At 35.3% G+C, this 19,796-nt stretch overlaps 2 protein-coding genes across 2 annotated transcripts in view; both read right to left on the bottom strand.

The window, feature by feature from the left end:
- Positions 1-1,649, bottom strand: part of LOC102802538 (ATP-dependent RNA helicase DDX4-like) — a 91,736-nt gene extending 90,087 nt beyond the window's left edge. The window contains exon 1 of the mRNA XM_085503507.1: positions 1,527-1,649. The gene's annotated coding sequence lies outside the window, so the exon portion shown is untranslated. The remainder of the gene's footprint in view (positions 1-1,526) is intronic.
- LOC100370934 (RING finger protein 11-like) lies at positions 1,628-16,753 on the bottom strand. Its single transcript, XM_002742246.4, has 3 exons — positions 16,498-16,753; positions 6,998-7,146; positions 1,628-3,015 (listed from the first exon to the last, which is right to left on the bottom strand). Exons 1-3 carry the CDS (start codon positions 16,600-16,602, stop codon positions 2,835-2,837), a joined length of 435 nt encoding a protein of 144 aa, XP_002742292.1. The 5' UTR covers positions 16,603-16,753; the 3' UTR covers positions 1,628-2,834.
- Positions 16,754-19,796: the final 3,043 nt, after the last annotated feature.

Genomic DNA, 19,796 nt, shown 5'->3' with positions numbered 1-19,796 from the left:
TATTGTAATCATCAGTGTTTTTCTCAGACCCTTACAAATATCACAACAAACTGGTATCTATTGTAACCATCAGTGTTTTCCCCAGACCCTGACAAGCATCACAACAAACTGGTATCTATTGTAATCATCAGTGTTTTTCTCAGACCCTTACAAATATCACAACAAACTGGTATCTATTGTAACCATCAGTGTTTTCCCCAGACCCTGACAAGCATCACAACAAACTGGTATCTATTGTAATCATCAGTGTTTTCCCCAGACCCTTACAAGCATCACAACAAACTGGTATCTATTGTAATCATCAGTGTTTTCCCCAGACCCTTACAAGCATCACAACAAACTGGTATCTATTGTAATCATCAGTGTTATCCCCAGACCCTTACAAGCATCACAACAAACTGGTATCTATTGTAATCATCAGTGTTTTTCTCAGACCCTTACAAATATCACAACAAACTGGTATCTATTGTAACCATCAGTGTTTTCCCCAGACCCTTACAAGCATCACAACAAACTGGTATCTATTGTAATCATCAGTGTTATCCCCAGACCCTTACAAGCATCACAACAAACTGGTATCTATTGTAACCATCAGTGTTTTCCCCAGACCCTTACAAGTATCACAACAAACTGGTATCTATTGTAACCATGTGTTTTTCCCAGACCCTTACAAATATCACAACAAACTGGTATCTATTGTAACCATCAGTGTTTTCCCCAGACCCTTACAAGCATCACAACAAACTGGTATCTATTGTAACCATCAGTGTTTTCCCCAGACCCTTACAAGTATCACAACAAACTGGTATCTATTGTAATCATCAGTGTTTTCCCCAGACCCTTACAAGCATCACAACAAACTGGTATCTATTGTAACCATCAGTGTTTTCCCCAGACCCTTACAAGCATCACAACAAACTGGTATCTATTGTAATCATCAGTGTTTTCCCCAGACCCTTACAAGCATCACAACAAACTGGTATCTATTGTAATCATCAGTGTTTTCCCCAGACCCTTACAAGCATCACAACAAACTGGTATCTATTGCAACCATCAGTGTTTTCCCCAGACCCTTACAAGCATCACAACAAACTGGTATCTATTGTAACCATCAGTGTTTTCCCCCAGACCCTTACAAACATCACAACAAACTGGTATCTATTGTAACCATCAGTGTTTTCCCCAGACCCTTACAAGCATCACAACAAACTGGTATCTATTGTAATCATCAGTGTTTTCCCCAGACCCTTACAAGCATCACAACAAACTGGTATCTATTGTAACCATCAGTGTTTTCCCCAGACCCTTACAAGCATCACAACAAACTGGTATCTATTGTAACCATGTGTTTTTCCCAGACCCTTACAAATATCACAACAAACTGGTATCTATTGTAACCATGTGTTTTTCCCAGACCCTTACTGGTATCTATTGTAACCATCAGTGTTTTCCCCAGACCCTTACAAACATCTCCCTTATATCATTACAAATGTGATGCATGAAGTTTTGTAAGAAAAATAAATTACCGGTAGCACCTGTTTCATGTGCGAATTGCTGGGGAGAACACTGCATGATCAAGTTTCTTGTCATTCTCGTACATTACCGCTGTATATCATGACTTGGAAAATAAATGCAAAATTCAAAAATTTTATTCTTGCATACTTTGACAGTACAAATAATAACACACATAGCACATTTAAGCTTTGAGGGAAGTACAATGAGTTGATCATTGATTGCACTAGTATTAAATATTGATATTCAGTATTATATCCCCAAAATAGAACTTTTCATTTACTATGTACATCTTGAAGGGATCAGAACATTCATACAGATTCTCACATAGATTCTAAACTGTAAAACTTTTCATTTGAATCCAAAAGATGTGACCCAAAGGGATGCAACAAATTCATTAGTAATTAAGATGCATATTTGCTGAAAGAACAGAATTACATGGCGAAAGTTGTGTATTTTTTTGCAACCCCCCCCCCCCCCCCGCCAATACTGTGACTGATTTTATCCCACATGACAAACATCTAGAAAGCAACTACCGGTAGCACAAACTTAAATACAGACATAAATAAAACATTAATTCCTTGCACACACCACCCTGCCCAATCCCCAGATGCCCCAATAATAGAATTAAAATAAATATATATTTATAGTTTTTTTGTAAATTTCTAAAATAAGGTACTAAACTGAAGCTAGAATTCATTTTGACTATTGTAGTAAAAAGTTGTACATTATCAGCAGTTGGATGAATACTTGTGAGTTGTCAGTAGCCTCTGAATACAACACATAATGAACCAGTATGAAGCAATGTTCTTATGTTGAAGTGAAAAATCGATCAAGCACCATAAACTTGAAATTCATATTTAGACACTTCTCCCCCTATTTAGTTGACATAGTATAATCCATCCATAGAAAGGGAATAATCCATTCTGTTCACAGGGGATTGTAGAGTTATGCACCCACTAGAAAAAGTAAACTACATGCATGGAAATAAATACAACATTTTCTTCAAAATTTTAAACACTAGCTTCCTAGTACCGGACTCTTTGTAATAATTGTTTAAAAATAGACAAGTGAGAAAAAAAACAATGGATTTCAAATGCAGCCACTGCTTGCAAACACACTGTCGACACTGTAAAAAAAAAAAGACGGCAACTGAAAAAACTGCATGTGCATTGATAATCTTGTAAATCCATCAACACCAATACTTGTTTTCACTTGTCTCACTTATAATATGTAGAGTTTATGTAAAGATTGCTATGAGTACATGGTTGGCCCAGCCAATAGCGTACATATATTAATGTCTTTGTGGATACATCTGGCAGTTATGTTGTATTGGTAGAATCATAGGATGTGAGTAAGGCGGCATCAACGGGTTCCATACATGATGGACATGTAAATGATCTCATAAGCCAGTCATCAATACAGTCCAAATGATATATGTGCATACAGGGAAGAATACGTATGGGGTCTCCGTACACAAATTCTGACATGCATATCACGCATCTAGAAGGAGTAAAAAGAAAACATATATATTAAATGTTCACCAAGACAGATCAGTTATGGTGTAATCCCAGGGACTGCTAAATTGACCTTTATGGTTCTAGAAATCTGTTTACTATTATTTGAAGGTTTGAATTTGATGATTACCCATTGACTTACAGTGACACATGCATGTGTGAACATTTTGATGCTAGAAAGCAATACCAGGTGAAGTGAATTTCCTTTGATGTTTACTGAACAACATTCATACAACATAGCAACCATTTTTCATGGTGTGTAATGCAACCATATCTGTCGCAATATTGAGAAAACTTATTTGTACCACAGTACCATTTTTATCACTGTGATATGTAACTAGGATACCATTGTCTATGTGAACTTATGTGTTGTAACTGGGATACCATTGTTTATGTGACCTTATGTGTTGTAACTGAGATACCATTGTCTATGTGACCTTACGTGTTGTAACTGGGATATCATTGTCTATGTGACCTTATGTGTTGTAACTGGGATATCATTGTTTTTGTGACATTATGTGTTGTAACTGGGATATCATTGTTTATGTGACCTTAAGTGTTGTAACTGGGATACCATTGTCTATGTGAACTTATGTGTTGTAACTGGGATATCATTGTCTATGTGACCTTATGTGTTGTAACTGGGATATCATTGTTTATGTGACCTTATGTGTTGTAACTGGGATACCATTGTCTATGTGAACTTATGTGTTGTAACTGGGATACCATTGTCTATGTGAACTTAAGTGTTGTAACTGGGATACCATTGTCTATGTGAACTTATGTGTTGTAACTGGGATACCATTGTCTATGTGAACTTATGTGTTGTAACTGGGATATCATTGTCTGTGTGAACTTATGTGTTGTAACTGAGATACCATTGTCTATGTGAACTTATGTGTCGTAACTGGGATATCATTGTCTATGTGACCTTAAGTGTTGTAACTGGGATATCATTGTCTGTGTGAACTTATATGTTGTAACTGAGATACCATTGTCTATGTGAACTTATGTGTTGTAACTGGGATATCATTGTCTATGTGAACTTATGTGTTGTAACTGGGATATCATTGTTGTTGTGACCTTGTGTGTTGTAACTGGGATACCATTGTCTATGTGACCTTGTGTGTTGTAACTGGGATATCATTGTCTATGTGACCTTAAGTGTTGTAACTGGGATATCATTGTCTATGTGACCTTGTGTGTTGTAACTGGGATATCATTGTCTATGTGACCTTATGTATTGTAACTGGGATATCATTGTCTATGTGACCTTATGTGTTGTAACTGGGATATCATTGTTTATGTGAACTTATGTGTTGTAACTGGGATACCATTGTCTATGTGACCTTACGTGTTGTAACTGGGATATCATTGTCTATGTGACCTTATGTGTTGTAACTGGGATATCATTGTTTATGTGACCTTATGTGTTGTAACTGGGATACCATTGTCTATGTGAACTTATGTGTTGTAACTGGGATATCATTGTCTATGTGACCTTATGTGTTGTAACTGGGATATCATTGTTTATGTGACCTTATGTGTTGTAACTGGGATATCATTGTTGTTGTGACCTTGTGTGTTGTAACTGGGATACCATTGTCTATGTGACCTTGTGTGTTGTAACTGGGATATCATTGTCTATGTGACCTTAAGTGTTGTAACTGGGATATCATTGTCTATGTGACCTTGTGTGTTGTAACTGGGATATCATTGTCTATGTGACCTTATGTATTGTAACTGGGATACCATTGTCTATGTGACCTTGTGTGTTGTAACTGGGATATCATTGTCTATGTGACCTTGTGTGTTGTAACTGGGATATCATTGTTTATGTGACCTTGTGTGTTGTAACTGGGATATCATTGTCTATGTGACCTTATGTGTTGTAACTGGGATACCATTGTCTATGTGAACTTATGTGTTGTAACTGGGATATCATTGTCTATGTGAACTTATGTGTTGTAACTGGGATATCATTGTTGTTGTGACCTTATGTGTTGTAACTGGGATATCATTGTTGTTGTGACCTTATGTGTTGTAACTGGGATACCATTGTCTATGTGACCTTATGTGTTGTAACTGGGATATCATTGTCTATGTGACCTTATGTGTTGTAACTGGGATATCATTGTCTATGTGACCTTATGTGTTGTAACTGGGATACCATTGTCTATGTGACCTTAAGTGTTGTAACTGGGATACCATTGTCTATGTGAACTTATGTGTTGTAACTGAGATACCATTGTCTATGTGACCTTATGTGTTGTAACTGGGATACCATTGTCTATGTGAACTTATGTGTTGTAACTGAGATACCATTTTCTATGTGACCTTATGTGTTGTAACTGGGATATCATTGCCTATGTGACCTTATGTGTTGTAACTGAGATACCATTGTCTATGTGACCTTATGTGTTGTAACTGGGATACCATTGTCTATGTGACCTTAAGTGTTGTAATTGGGATACCATTGTCTATGTGAACTTATGTGTTGTAACTGAGATACCATTGTCTATGTGACCTTATGTGTTGTAACTGGGATACCATTGTCTATGTGACCTTAAGTGTTGTAACTGGGATACCATTGTCTATGTGAACTTATGTGTTGTAACTGAGATACCATTGTCTATGTGACCTTATGTGTTGTAACTGGGATATCATTGTCTATGTGACCTTATGTGTTGTAACTGGGATACCATTGTCTATGTGAACTTATGTGTTGTAACTGGGATATCATTGTCTATGTGACCTTATGTGTTGTAACTGGGATATCATTGTCTATGTGACCTTATGTGTTGTAACTGAGATACCATTGTCTATGTGACCTTATGTGTTGTAACTGGGATATCATTGTTGTTGTGACATTATGTGTTGTAACTGGGATATCATTGTTTATGTGACCTTAAGTGTTGTAACTGGGATACCATTGTCTATGTGAACTTATGTGTTGTAACTGGGATATCATTGTCTATGTGACCTTATGTGTTGTAACTGGGATATCATTGTTTATGTGACCTTATGTGTTGTAACTGGGATATCATTGTCTATGGTATCAGCACAAAATGAACAAATCACACTGAGGACCACCTTAGGTGGTTACATATACCCATGTATATGCGTGGTACCCACATGCATAATATCAAAGCAAACAAGCTGGTTTTTTTCAAGATTAAGTCAAAAAGAGCACTTCTTTTGAAGGAATTCATACTGCATTTAAAGACCTTTTGTGAACATGAGGTTCCATGTTGTTGTAAAGTCAATCCAGAGGTCATCATCTCCGTATACCGGGTACATGTATGAATATCATGAATGACCTGATAACTGCTTGACCTCATGTGAATGACCTGATAACTGCTTGACCTCATGTGAATGACCTGATAACTGCTTGACGTCATGTGAATGACCTGATAACTGCTTGACGTCATGTGAATGACCTGATAACTGCTTGACGTCATGTGAATGACCAGATAACTGCTTGACCTCATGTGAATGACCTGATAACTGCTTGACCTCATGTGAATGACCTGATAACTGCTTGACCTCATGTGAATGACCTGATAACTGCTTGACCTCATGTGAATGACCTGATAACTGCTTGACCTCATGTCATAATTTATTATGTATGGTCCAAACTCAAAATTTTGAATTTCTGGTTGCATCTAAATTATTCTAACACTGAGCTTGTATCACATTTGGGAGGGGGCAAACCTAATTTGGAGTATTTAACCTTGTCTAGTCGTTATGTTTTGACAGATTTGGCAAAGCTCCATGACATTGCCAGTCCCACATTGTGTTTTGTGTGTAGCTTCTCAACCTGCTGGTGCTGGCCAGATCAAATTATGACAAATATTCTGTTATCTGTTTTTTTCTGAAAAAAAATAATCACTGAAAAGTACTTGTTTAATTTGTGCACACAAAAAAAAATAGTGAAAAGTAAATACTACATTATGAATGAAACTTACTCTCTGTTTTTCTTGCTTCCATCATAGATACTAGTTGGTAAATGCTGTATGAGTCCAATTCTTTGTGCTATCCTCACTTGTTCTTCCTCTGTTAATTGATTTGCTGGTCGTCGTTGATTTGGACTAGGATAATAAACTGGTGCTTCTTCCTGTTAAAAATAAAGAGCATCCACATTGTTAAGCTGCTTGCTGTTCATTTAAATGCTGCAACTAGTTGGCTTTCCGCTGGCTTGAAAAATTTAAATTAAATATTTTGTTTACCGTACCGAATATGAGGAATGAGTCATATCATCTGAATTCACAGTACATGTAAAAATGATTAGGGTCTGTGGGAAAACGGCCAAAATCATTATAATTATCTTCATTGAGGGATGTTTTCGATCGGACGCATAATCTCAGTACAAGGCAATTTTCGCCACAACGTTTTTCTAGTCACGGGTCAAGTCTGTCATTAACCAATCAAAATAATGATAAATTTTTCCAGAAATTTCCGTTTAATGGCAATGTCAAAATGTGGAAGTGAGCTAAGTATTTAACGAGTATTTAACGCCTTTCACTGCCACCAACAGGTCACATCAAAGCAATCTCAATGAATGCTGATTATTCAAAACTGTAAAACGAGGTCCAAGGAGCAGGTTTCATGACATGACGGTCACATTTTTGGTATTTCGAAAACTACCACTCTAAGAGATATAGATTACTTCAGTATTACAACATTTGGTTCACCGTGAGTAATAACAGAACAGAAAGTGCATACCATGTTGCGTTGTTCGCCATGCGAGTTTTCTTGTAAAAGCACTAACCGAACAGCCCTTGTCAGGCCACCACACACTTCAAAAAAAGAACTAAGAACTAACGTACTAGTCAAGATTTGCAGCAATGAAACACACTTTTTAATAAATGTTAACACATTGTTTCTGGGTCTATAACCAGGGATACCCGCAACTCGTTAAATGTACACAAATATTGGGGTTGGTTTTATAACCAGGGAGGGGCTTATGATCAGGAAGTAATGTACATTTACAGGTAATTCATTACTGCACAGTTCAAGTATGTTTACAATTCTAAACCTTCACGATTGTGGGTAAAATGTTGCAAACCTACTCAAACCCACACATCATCATTGCTTCGTTGTGTTTGATGCACAGTTACTATTGGCTAATACGGTGAATCTGCACACTGTGTATACCAGTCATTTAGATTCTTTCTGACTGTAGAAATGGTTCTTTATTCAGAAATTTCTGAAATAGATTATACCCATGAGATTAAAATACGATTTGCACAGTTGGATATATGACTACTTTTGGATGATAGTGAGAATTTTAATCTAACAAGAGAAATGAAGGAACAAATTTACTGATTCAGAAATAAAAGCATCTCATGTATGCAAAAATCAAACAAGCAAATGGCACAAATGAATTATCATTCTTGCTGTGTACAAACCATGCTTAGGTTGACTTTGAGTAATATAAATAAATGAATTGTCCACCACCTGAGTGTTTAACTGAGCACTGCATTGCATTATGGGATATGAATCAAAAGACAAAATATTATCACAATTGAAACAAACAATAACGTAACAATAAGATGTTTACCATAGAAATTAATGTTAAAACACAGATACAATATTGCCAAAAATTGTCCAGTGAATGACCTACAATTATTTCAATTCCAAGAACCCATTATTGAAAGTTTTAATAAATTACATTTAATTTTCAATTTAATTTTATATTAAGAATATTTTAATTATTCAATTAAAATGTTTGTTAAAATATATTATTAATTAAATGTTTAAATGAATTATAACCAGGTGCTGTGCAGTGCCACTACAACTGTTATTACATCTTAGTCTTTACAAATCACACAGGAAGTTTTGTTCAATAAATCTGCAAGGCATATTCATGTATTATAGCTGCATTTCCCTTTCATTGTATTTTGAATGCTTAAGAAGGAAGTCTCTCTGCATGGAATGAAACTAACATTTGTGCTGTACAAGGAAATCTTAAAAGTCTGACAGGAAGTTGATCACTTCCTGGTTTTGCAATCATGTAGTGTTTCAAAAGATAGCAGAACAAGTTATGAATATTTGCATAAATGAACAATTCATTCTGTTCAAGATGATAGCTGCAGACACAGTCCCTCTATCCCCGGTCTGCAAACGGTCATTGTATTAGGTGTGAATTGGTCTCCTTCCCTGGCAAAGGCACGTTACGGGTATGGGCAAAACATTGTCACATGATCGGTACACAGCCGTTCACTATTTTTGACATCATCAGTGTTATGTGTTTTAGTTGTTTATTCCAGAATTCAAGCTTTTTCACATAATTTTTTAATCAGGATATCTGTATAATGTCATATTTTAGCCGGCAAGTAGTTCTTTAATTCATCTATTTTACCAGCAGTGACACATTTTCGCAAAATTTGTTTATACCTTTCCCCGAAAATTTGTCGTGTTTGATTTTGGAGTGATTGAAATGAACTCTATTTTATTTACCCTACTCCCCAACACGAAACCAATATTTGTCTTCGATTTTGACATTTTATGATCAAAACATATCAATACAAATTGGTGGGCTGATTTGTTCTTTATCACATCGCATTTTATTAATGTTAAATTGTAGTGCTGCAGACAATGGATCTTACTATTGTCTAATATAACGAGGTATGTATGAGGGTCTAAAAACTAACTCTGCGACGCGATTGTGCGACTCGCCGATTGTCGATTATTGCACTCTGCGACAGGATCGCGGTGTCACTCTGCGAAGAGCATGATTCCCATTGGTTGGTTGGTCGAAGCGCACAATTCCCATTGGTTGGTTGGTCGAAAAGCGCGAACCTCAATGGTCGATAGATGTGTACCCTGCACTGCATGCCTTATAGCAATGTTCAGTTTTAAATGGTTATTACGCCGACTGGTCGCGAACTACGGTAAACAAGTATTTACCGACGACATGCCGCACGGTTCGGTAATCAGCAAGTATTTAACATTGGTTTATTAACATATATAACATCCCCCGGAGGGGATGAAAGGGGTTACAAAACACATGCACGTTGGTGTTGGCTGCCTTATTACAGTGTAACATCAGGGAGCTGGTAACATTAACGCCATTAACGCCAAGTTGTAAGGCTTTGTCCGCAACTATGCTCATTAGCATAGGCGGCATCTTTAAAGCGAGTAGAGCGCGAAGTACGTTTCACGCGATGTTACATTCTTTTTTTGTCATTGGCAAATATAATTTGTTATGACTATATTCATCACTTTGAATTCCCAAATAAAGCGTGTAGCGGGTCAAACTGTTTTATTAAGAATATTAAGAGAGAAAAAACGTAAAGCTGTGTGAATGGATTGAAACTACTGCTGAAGATAGAAAACTAAAACAGCAGTGTCAACAGAAAATTAGATGGGTGCATGCTCTCTGCATAAACGGAAACTATGACTTTGTTTATTTGGCCGATGTCGACGAGCAACAGATTTCCTGTACTCACTTCCTCGTCTGATCACTGACCCTCAACGGTCTCACGTATCAGTGTCGTCATCGGTTAAGTAGTTGAAACTCTTTTGTGTTGATGCGAATATTTCAGCCTACTTGTCCCTTTCGAACCACTCGCGAGGTTGGTCATAATATGACCTAGACGTGCTTGCGATCTGTTGCGAATCCAATGAAAAATTCTTGAAAAATAAATATAAATTGCGTAAATGAGGGGTGAACGCGAAAGTCCTGTAATTTGTCATCAGAATCACAACAGGCTGCACGCAAGTCTAAATTAGTAAATATGATCCTGAGTTTCAGATTTTTCTTTGCCTCGTCTGTTATTGGCGTCTTTGCTTTCTTTCTTTTCATCGTCATTGCATTAGTAAGATGGTGTTATTAAAATAGAATATAGAAAATAAAACGATTTCTCAGACGAAGTCTTGACTGATAATAATGCTGACAATGGTCGTTAGATTAATATGCATTGTTTGCGACAGGAAGCTTGTCACCCGTTCTATCAGAATCGTTAACAACAGAGTATTACCGGTAGTATACATATACATGTTATAAACATTATGCAAATATTAACGAAACGGTAGTAGTGTTAGCGTTTGAGCACTGGTCTTTCCGAAATTTCGAAAAGCTGGGAGGATGAATCAAGAACTGGTACAAAGTACTGTAAAGGGGGTACATGTAATTATTCACTAGGTTTTAATTTAGCTTATTTCGCTGACTGAAAAATGCATTAAATTAAAACCCAGTGAATATGTAAAATTTAGCATCGAACACATTATCTAAATGACGAAACTGTGAATTTAAAACCCACTGAATATGCCTGAAATGGTAAATCAGTGAAATTTAAACCCAGTGAAAATTAGTCATTTTACAGTAACCGTTTTATCAATTATTGAAAAATCAAGAAAAAATAAGAAAATGTCCCTTCCCACTACATTAAGATACATTAATATGGACCACCAAAATTTGGCGTTCATTCAAAAAAATAAACCATAATTTTCAGTAATAATGACTTCGAAAATTATGATACAAAAATAATTCCATTCATACCACAAACCAACGCCGTTCGTGTTTACTTTTCACAACTGTTACTAAGTATTTCATTTCTGGTGGTTAAAATACCAGCGAATCGATCGTAGACCACAAGTTTGGAGTCCGTTTATGATATGATCTAAACGAAGGCAGACGATTGCAAACAACTGCTGTCATAGCGAAAAGTTGCACATTGTGAATGATTTTTTTTTCACTGCATGCAAATTATTTTCCTTGATGCACTCAACAAAGTCAACGTAGACATACAACATTCGTTACAGAAAGCGTGAAAAGTACTTTGCGTTCCACTCGCTTTAAAGCTGCCACCTATGCTAATGAGCATAGTCGTCGGGACGAAACCTTACAACTCCAAGATGGCGATAACGTTACACCGTAAATAGCGCAGTCAACACCAACATGCATGTTACACTATTTAACTTTTCCAGCCAGCGGTATGATGTGTCCAATCACCATAAACCATGTGTCATTTGTTTGGTCCCACAATTTGTCTTCCATGTGCTTGCCGATCACCGAACAGTGCGGCATGTCGCTGGTACATAGTGTTTACACACTTTTTTTTACCTACCATAAAGTCCATTTTTACCATTTAAAACTTAATTTTTTATAAGGCATGCGGTGAACATCACCCATTGGGATTCTTGCTGTTCGACCCACCAACCAATAGGAATCGTGCTCTTCGCAGAGTGACACTGCGATCCTGTCACAGAGTGCAATAATCAACATTCGGCGAGTCACACAATCGCGTCGCAGAGTTAGTTTTTAGACCCCCATACATACATGATATAACTGTTTAACCCCTGAACAAAGAATGTGTAATTTTCTAGGATTACATGGAGCACTGTGTCCAACATCCTGTCAGCTACATACACAGCAATGTAGTCTACAATATCCTATCAACCAACAGAGCTACATACACAGCATTGTAGTCTACAACATCCTATCAACCAACAGAGCTACATACACAGCAATGTAGTCTACAACATCCTATCAACCAACAGAGCTACATACACAGCAATGTAGTCTACAACATCCTATCAACCAACAGAGCTACATACACAGCAATGTAGTCTACAACATCCTATCAACCAACAGAGCTACATACACAGCAATGTAGTCTACAACATCCTATCAACCAACAGAGCTACATACACAGCAATGTAGTCTACAACATCCTATCAACCAACAGAGCTACATACACAGCAATGTAGTCTACAACATCCTATCAGCCAACAGAGCTACATACACAGCAATGTAGTCTACAACATCCTATCAACCAACAGAGCTACATACACAGCAATGTAGTCTACAACATCCTATCAGCCAACAGAGCTACATACACAGCAATGTAGTCTACAACATCCTATTAACCAACAGAGCTACATACACAGCAATGTAGTCTACAACATCCTATTAACCAACAGAGCTACATACACAGCAATGTAGTCTACAACATCCTATCAGCCAACAGAGCTACATACACAACATACATGTATATGAAGTTTATTTTCTCTGTATTTTGATGTGATTGGAGAAAAAGAATTCCACACAAAGGGCTTGGGATAAGATTTTCCCACACTCGTTTGGGATTTTTGTCTCAGCTACAGCTCTTGTGATTCCCCAACTTGTGGGGACTCCCAGGCACTTCAGTGTGAGATTCTATTATTTATTTTTAAATACAAGCAGCTCAAAAACAGTTCATGATAAACGTGGAGAATATTACTAGAATTATTATACGATAATATATATAAACAAATTCTACTTTGATTTGTTAATATTAATAACTGAAGTGTAGTTAAATCAGTGCAGGTCTGTGAGTGTTAAAAGTCACATTACCGGATATGTCTACAGAAAGTACTAGGATAACCTTATGGGGACATACGCAAAATGACACAAGATTGCCAGAACCACAATAAAACAAAGATCATGGGTCAAGGATCAAAGGTAGATTCTAGATCTATTTTAGTCATCCTGTACTAAATTATGGATACCCTCTGTAATACTAAGAGTACAATAGTTCCCTTTCTGTCTATGAATAAATATTACACACATGTCTGAAACTATATGAGACAGCAGTCAGTATTTTGACTTGAATATTGATGTCATGTCTACACAGTGTTTGTGCATGTGTAGTCAACATTTGCAGGAAGCATTTGCAAAAATATGCAGTCATATTTCAAACTACACTGAAACATCATGTATCAATTTGTGCATGATAACATAAAGATTCAGTGTTCTCACCAGAAATAATAATAACACCTTTGTCTCATGTCTCAAGACAAAAATGTAAGGAAATTATATATACAAATGAGAATTTATGAATGTAAAAAGAAAATTCAAATTTAAGAACAAAACATGTCATGTCACAAGTGCTAAGCCGTAAGTCCTATGGGTAATTTTCTAAATTGATGGAAAAATTCTGCGCCACATTTTTTCTTGGGATAACGCACGAAGATAAATTCGTTTTTCAGGTTAGGTTTCCACAAAAAGACTCAATATGTGCCTCGCTTGTCTGCATGCACTAGTTCAGTTCTGTCAAACGGGTCCATGCAAGCAGGTTATTCCATGTTGAGTCAAACTGCTCACAGCCACTAATTTGCATATCAATAACAAAATACCCTGGCTGTTATAAATACCTACTCAATTGGGAAAACAAAACATACATGCCAGACACATTGACAAACTTATGCTTTATTTGTATTAGGAATCATGCACTGATAAACTTCTTGCACTTTCAATAAACTCAGACCAGACACTAGACTCCTGTACACCAATAAATGCACCCGCAATGATAATAAATACACACCACCAAAATTTACAACAAAACTCATTTTCTCACCAGCAAATTTACAACACAGTGAATATGCTCAGAATATATAATTGGTGAAATTATTAAATCTGATCAAGTCCATTCTATCTATACAAGTGAAACTAAAAATTGCCAAGTTAATTTTTATTCCACTATGAAAACAGAAAAAGGGAAACAAAAATGGTAAGATTTCTCTACAAGAAAACAAAACTGCCTAAAAAATGACTTGTCAAAATTTATGTCATTATAACAAGTGGATTTTTCAACATATTTAGAACCAATATAGCAGACCAAGTTGTCCACCCATTATACACTGACAAATGTGAATATTGGCACAGCACATTAGTAACTTAGCAAACATATAAAAAAAGCATAAAAAGGTAACAACTAAAACTATTTCAGATGTATATATCTACTAGGTATATTGTATAGGCATTAATGGGATTATATATACACCTTTAATTTAGAAGGAGTTGTTTTAATGTTTTCTATTAATATTCTGTTTTTGTAGATTAGTTAAATTTTATTCCTTCTTTTTTAGTGTATTAATACTGTATACTAAATCATTAGTCATATGGTTTTGCAGAGCAAAATCCTCTTAATAATTTTCAACTTCTAATCACAGTAGTGATATACTATTGTTTATTAGATGCATAAAATCCTTAGGAAAGGATAAAAAGGGTCTTACAGAAAGAAATTAAAAAACTACAATCTAAAAAGGATAACAAAAAATAAAAACTTTTCTAAAAATATAAAACAAGTCAAAAACAATAAAGACAATTTGCAGCCAATGGTGAATACAGAATATAGAATGAACACAAAATGTAGCCTAATACACTGATAGTTGTTGCCGTTTTGTTCCATAGCTGTTTTTTAAGAAGACTGGTGCTAGAGTATGATTTCCCATAATCAAAATGAATTTATTCTGACTATTTTCTTTATCAAAATTTGGAACTTTATTTTGTGCAGTCAGGAATAATTTGTCCCTATGGTGACTGTAAGCTGGACATTTCATTACAAAATGTTGCTCATCCTCAATTATATTTTGGCTGCACATATCACATGTTCTTTTATCCAGTGGCACATTATTATGTCTGCCTCTCTCAATTTTAAGGTGATGGTTGCTTGTCCTGAATTTTGCAATTAATCTTCTAAGACCATGATTCTGCATATTAATTAGGTAATTTTCAATTTTTAAATCTTGTTTGAAAAGTCTGTATGTTCTTAGTTTGTTTTCAGCCAAGGTTTGTTTTCTATTATCATTATGCATGTCTAAGATCCATTGGTTCTCAAATGATTTGTTTATTTTTTTTTATAAATAAAGTCTAAATTTTTCTTATTTATTATTTCACTTGAGTTTACAATGGTGACAACATCAATATCTTGCATGAGGGTTTCTACACTTGTAAACCATTTACTTTTTACATTCTTATTTACTAAGTAGGCTTCTCTTAATAATGTGTTATCAGAGTTTGTTACCCGGTTGAAATACTTATTTAAATGAGTGTTAATTGTAACATATCCAAGTAACCAGTAAACTTATATACACTATGTACATTAAAAAAACATTCAAAAGTATTAAAAACGAGTGCAGAGATGATTCAATATTTCTCCTATTTTAACCAATCTTCATAGATCAGTAAATAATCTTCATGTAAATTCAAATTGATTATTATTCGAAAAAAGGTAGACAAATATAGTGAAAATTGAAAAGCCGAATGAAACTATTCTATTCTAAGAAATAACAAAGATTGTCTTTCACTAAAAAAAAATAACTGATATAATATATCTCAATAAAATTCCTTTGACTGTCCTTGACTTCACAAACCTATTGTGTACCAGCAATCTGTGTCTCTGCTAAACGAAGGTCAGAGATAACCCCCCCCCCCAAAAAAAAAGCTGAACTCCCGTCAACTACCAAATTGTAAATAAACAACATTTTAAATGACATCTCTCGTGTGTGATCAATCTAAACAATGTCCAGAGATTAATATTTCATCAGGATCTCCTGTCATTCATATTACTTTGATTCAAAAAATGGCTAGATGAAATTCCATGAGAAAGAAATATCTTGTGGAAACCCTAAACAGACCAATTTGTGCAATATGTGAAGCCCAGGACAATGCAAGTCTACGTGTTTTTACAATTTTTACCTGATACGGCGGTGGTGGTCCCAAACTTTCTGCCCCCGGAGACCGATCGCCACCATTCAATAATGAAATATCATCGGATGTGACACTTCTAAGACAGTTTCCCATCTTCGCTTATATTACAAGTCAAAATCAGTTTGGAACGCACCATCCAGTCGGGAATTCTTTATAAGGTTTGAGCTACAATACGGAAGCGATATTCACCGTAATGGCGTACGGATGATAACATTAAACTACACAACGCACCACAAACACAATATCCTTACGCACTGGGAATCGAACAATTAAGTAGTAGTGCCTCGAATTTAAAAATCAACACGACTGTGTAACTTAAAAAATAAATAATCGTTGGTTTTAACTGATCAATGTATCAATTTCAATTGTCACATTGCAAAAATATGAATTATGTCACTACGAACTATTTCTTTTAGATGCCGCGGATAGGTTTAAACTGCTCATTGCAGTTCAGACATGACGTCACTTGATCACCTGTCCCGCATTGTGCTACGAGGTCAATGTGCGCGTGTCTGCCGCGGTGTTATTTTTCTAATAACACTATACCGCTCCACGTTTGACATTAACAATAAATTAAATACTGTTGTAAAACTGCAATAGTCTATCGTAAACGTGTTAAGGACATCCCGAACTGTGTGAGCATATTTCAATCCACTGTGTCGGTCTTTTTTACAAGACGAACATTGTATTGTTTTGACTACTTTGTAAACATATGACGTAAATCCATAAATATAGACCGGATTGAACCATCACGTATATAATAGGGCGTAAATTCACAGATTTATTGCTCAAGATAAAACTGAATCGGTCACATAGTTTTTTGTTTTTTTAGATTGATTGATTATTCACCAGGTCAAGAGTAAATTGAGCTACATTTCAAGTAATAATAGTACAATAGTTGTGAAGTAAAAGTTCATAATGCATGTGTAATAAACAGAATAATGTTCCCGTCACAATATCGCTCTCGTATAAACGTTCCAACTCAGAAAAAATGCGAATGCACATGCCCGAGGTAACTAGGATACTGGGATGTCCAGGTGGATCAAAATAGCTGCCCACGATATGACGGATTACGAGAACTATATTTTCTGTACATTTTCGATGTATTACATTTTTCACTATGATAGTGACAAGAAAAGTTTATTTTTTTCATTACAAACCTTGAACATTGATATGCGTCATGTCAGAAGGTCGTAGCCTCAGTCTCGCTATCTACGAGAAGAGACTTGAATGGGATCTTGACATGATATCACCATACAGTACTAATGCGAGTTGCAAACCCCAAGTAATGTACCTCTGATTGTATAGTATATTTTATTTGGCACGAAATAATGCATTGAATTACATTATCAATGGTCAATAAACATACAACAACAAGTAACAAACATCAATAACAATTAAACAATAAGTAAGCAAAGAAATATAAAATATTAGTAGTACATGTAATAAGAAACAAAAGTAAAGTTTAGATATTGTTAGACATTATAATTTGATGAACAAATTTTCCGAGACTGTTAACAATGAAACTATCATTTGAGGTAAATAATTTTTTAAGTAAGTTATCCTTGGATAATTCTTGAATTTTTTCATCATAAACCGAAACCATATTTAAAAATTCTAAACGACTATTCTTAATTTCAATATTTTCACAGTCCATGAATGCATGAGTTTCACTGCCAACAGCCCCTAGATCACATAGTGTACAAATTCTCAGTTTCTTCTGGAAGTATTCCTTGATATCTCAACTTTTCAATTGGAAGTGAATGAGCTGAAATTCTAAACCTAGTTAAGCTGGTTCGATGTTTTATATTTTTCATAAGATCCAGGTATGGCTCAAATTTGAATGCTAATTTTATTTTGTTGTATGTTCGTAATTTGTTATTTTCTGTTTTTTGTAGACTTTGCAACCACATTTTTTCTACATACAATTGTTTTAACTTTGTTTTAAAATTTGAAATATCAATCCCAGTTACACTAGTTTCAGTAATTTCAAGCAGTTTATTAATAAATGCTGTCCAAGTATTACCGGTACTATTTTTTTCTTGGTTGAAAGCAGAACACACCAATTCATTACATTTATAATTCTTAAGTCTTTTCCAGAATTTCAGCATATGTGTGCAGAGTTCAATAATAATAGAGTAGCATCCCAACTCTGCTCTGACAGCATTATTGCTTGCTTTCTTATGTACACCCAAGACCTGCTTACAGAATTTGATGTGAAGCTGTTCAAATTGGGTTTTGTCACCAAACAATTTTTCAATGAATGCTGCATTAGTAATAATACTATTTTGTTTTGTTTTGTACAGTTTAAAAGTGAAAGCACCCCATACTTCTGACCCATACATGATAATTGGTAACACTGTACTTTTAAAAAGATGTATGGCATTTTGGGGGAAACAGTGTGATTCCCTAAATTTAAAGTTTGTGTAAGTGCACCCAATGCACGTAATGATTTTTTAGCTAAGCAGTCTATCGCTATTGTGAAATTTCCACTGCTTTGAAATGTAATTCCCAGATAAGTATATGAAGGTACTATTTGAATTTCCTGATCACCAAAATAGAAAACATCCCCCTTTTATTAAAAATAATTATTTTTGTCTTATTAATATTTACATTTAATTTCCACATCTCACAATACGTACTGAGTTTGTCTAGGTTATTTTGAAGCCCTTTGCTTGAATCTGATAACAATACTATGTCATCAGCAAAAAGCAGACTGTTTAAATCTGAGTTCCCTAGACTTAACAGGTTTGAATTAACACTATCCGATAAGTCATTAATGGAGACATTGAATAGAAGGGGACTCAAATTACACCCTTGTTTTACTCCACTACTAGATAAAAAGGAATCAGTGCGGCCTTGATTTGTTTTAATTGCATATCTGGTGTCTAAATACATAGTCTTAATCAAATGGAAACACTTTCCTGTTACACCAGCTTTGAACAACTTATATAACAGACCATTTCTCCAAACACTATCGAATGCTTTACGCAGCTCAATAAAACAAGCAAATAAATATGAAGATTTACTTGCCTGATTTATATACTTATTGATCAGTGATTTTAGAATGAAAATGTTATCTGTTGTACGATGATTTTCACGAAATCCAAACTGATTATTTTGAAAGAATTTCGTACTTTCAAGAAAACTTTTTAACCTGTTGTTCATGATCGAATTAAATAGTTTTGAAATACAGTTTGAGAGGGCAATGCCCCTATAATTATTTACATCTGAAATGTCCCCTGCTTTATGGATGGGTACTACATAGCTTGTGTTCCACTCAGTGT

The sequence above is a fragment of the Saccoglossus kowalevskii genome, chromosome 9 (genome assembly GCF_978046115.1).
Source record: "Saccoglossus kowalevskii chromosome 9, keSacKowa6.1, whole genome shotgun sequence".
NCBI lineage: Eukaryota > Metazoa > Hemichordata > Enteropneusta > Harrimaniidae > Saccoglossus > Saccoglossus kowalevskii.
Note: the sequence above shows the minus strand (reverse complement) of the source record. Positions and strands in the feature narration are given on the sequence as shown.

What these genes read in the sequence shown, in the direction of transcription:
- LOC100370934 (XM_002742246.4), bottom strand. Translation starts at nt 16,602, where the DNA reads ATGGGAAACTGTCTTAGAAGTGTCACATCCGATGATATTTCATTATTG. An exon ending in GACCACCACCGCCGTATCAG is followed by an intron (nt 7,147 to 16,497) that starts GTAAAAATTGTA and finishes TATTTTTAACAG; the next exon opens with GAAGAAGCACCAGTTTATTA. An exon ending in GGAAGCAAGAAAAACAGAGA is followed by an intron (nt 3,016 to 6,997) that starts GTAAGTTTCATT and finishes TACTCCTTCTAG; the next exon opens with ATGCGTGATATGCATGTCAG.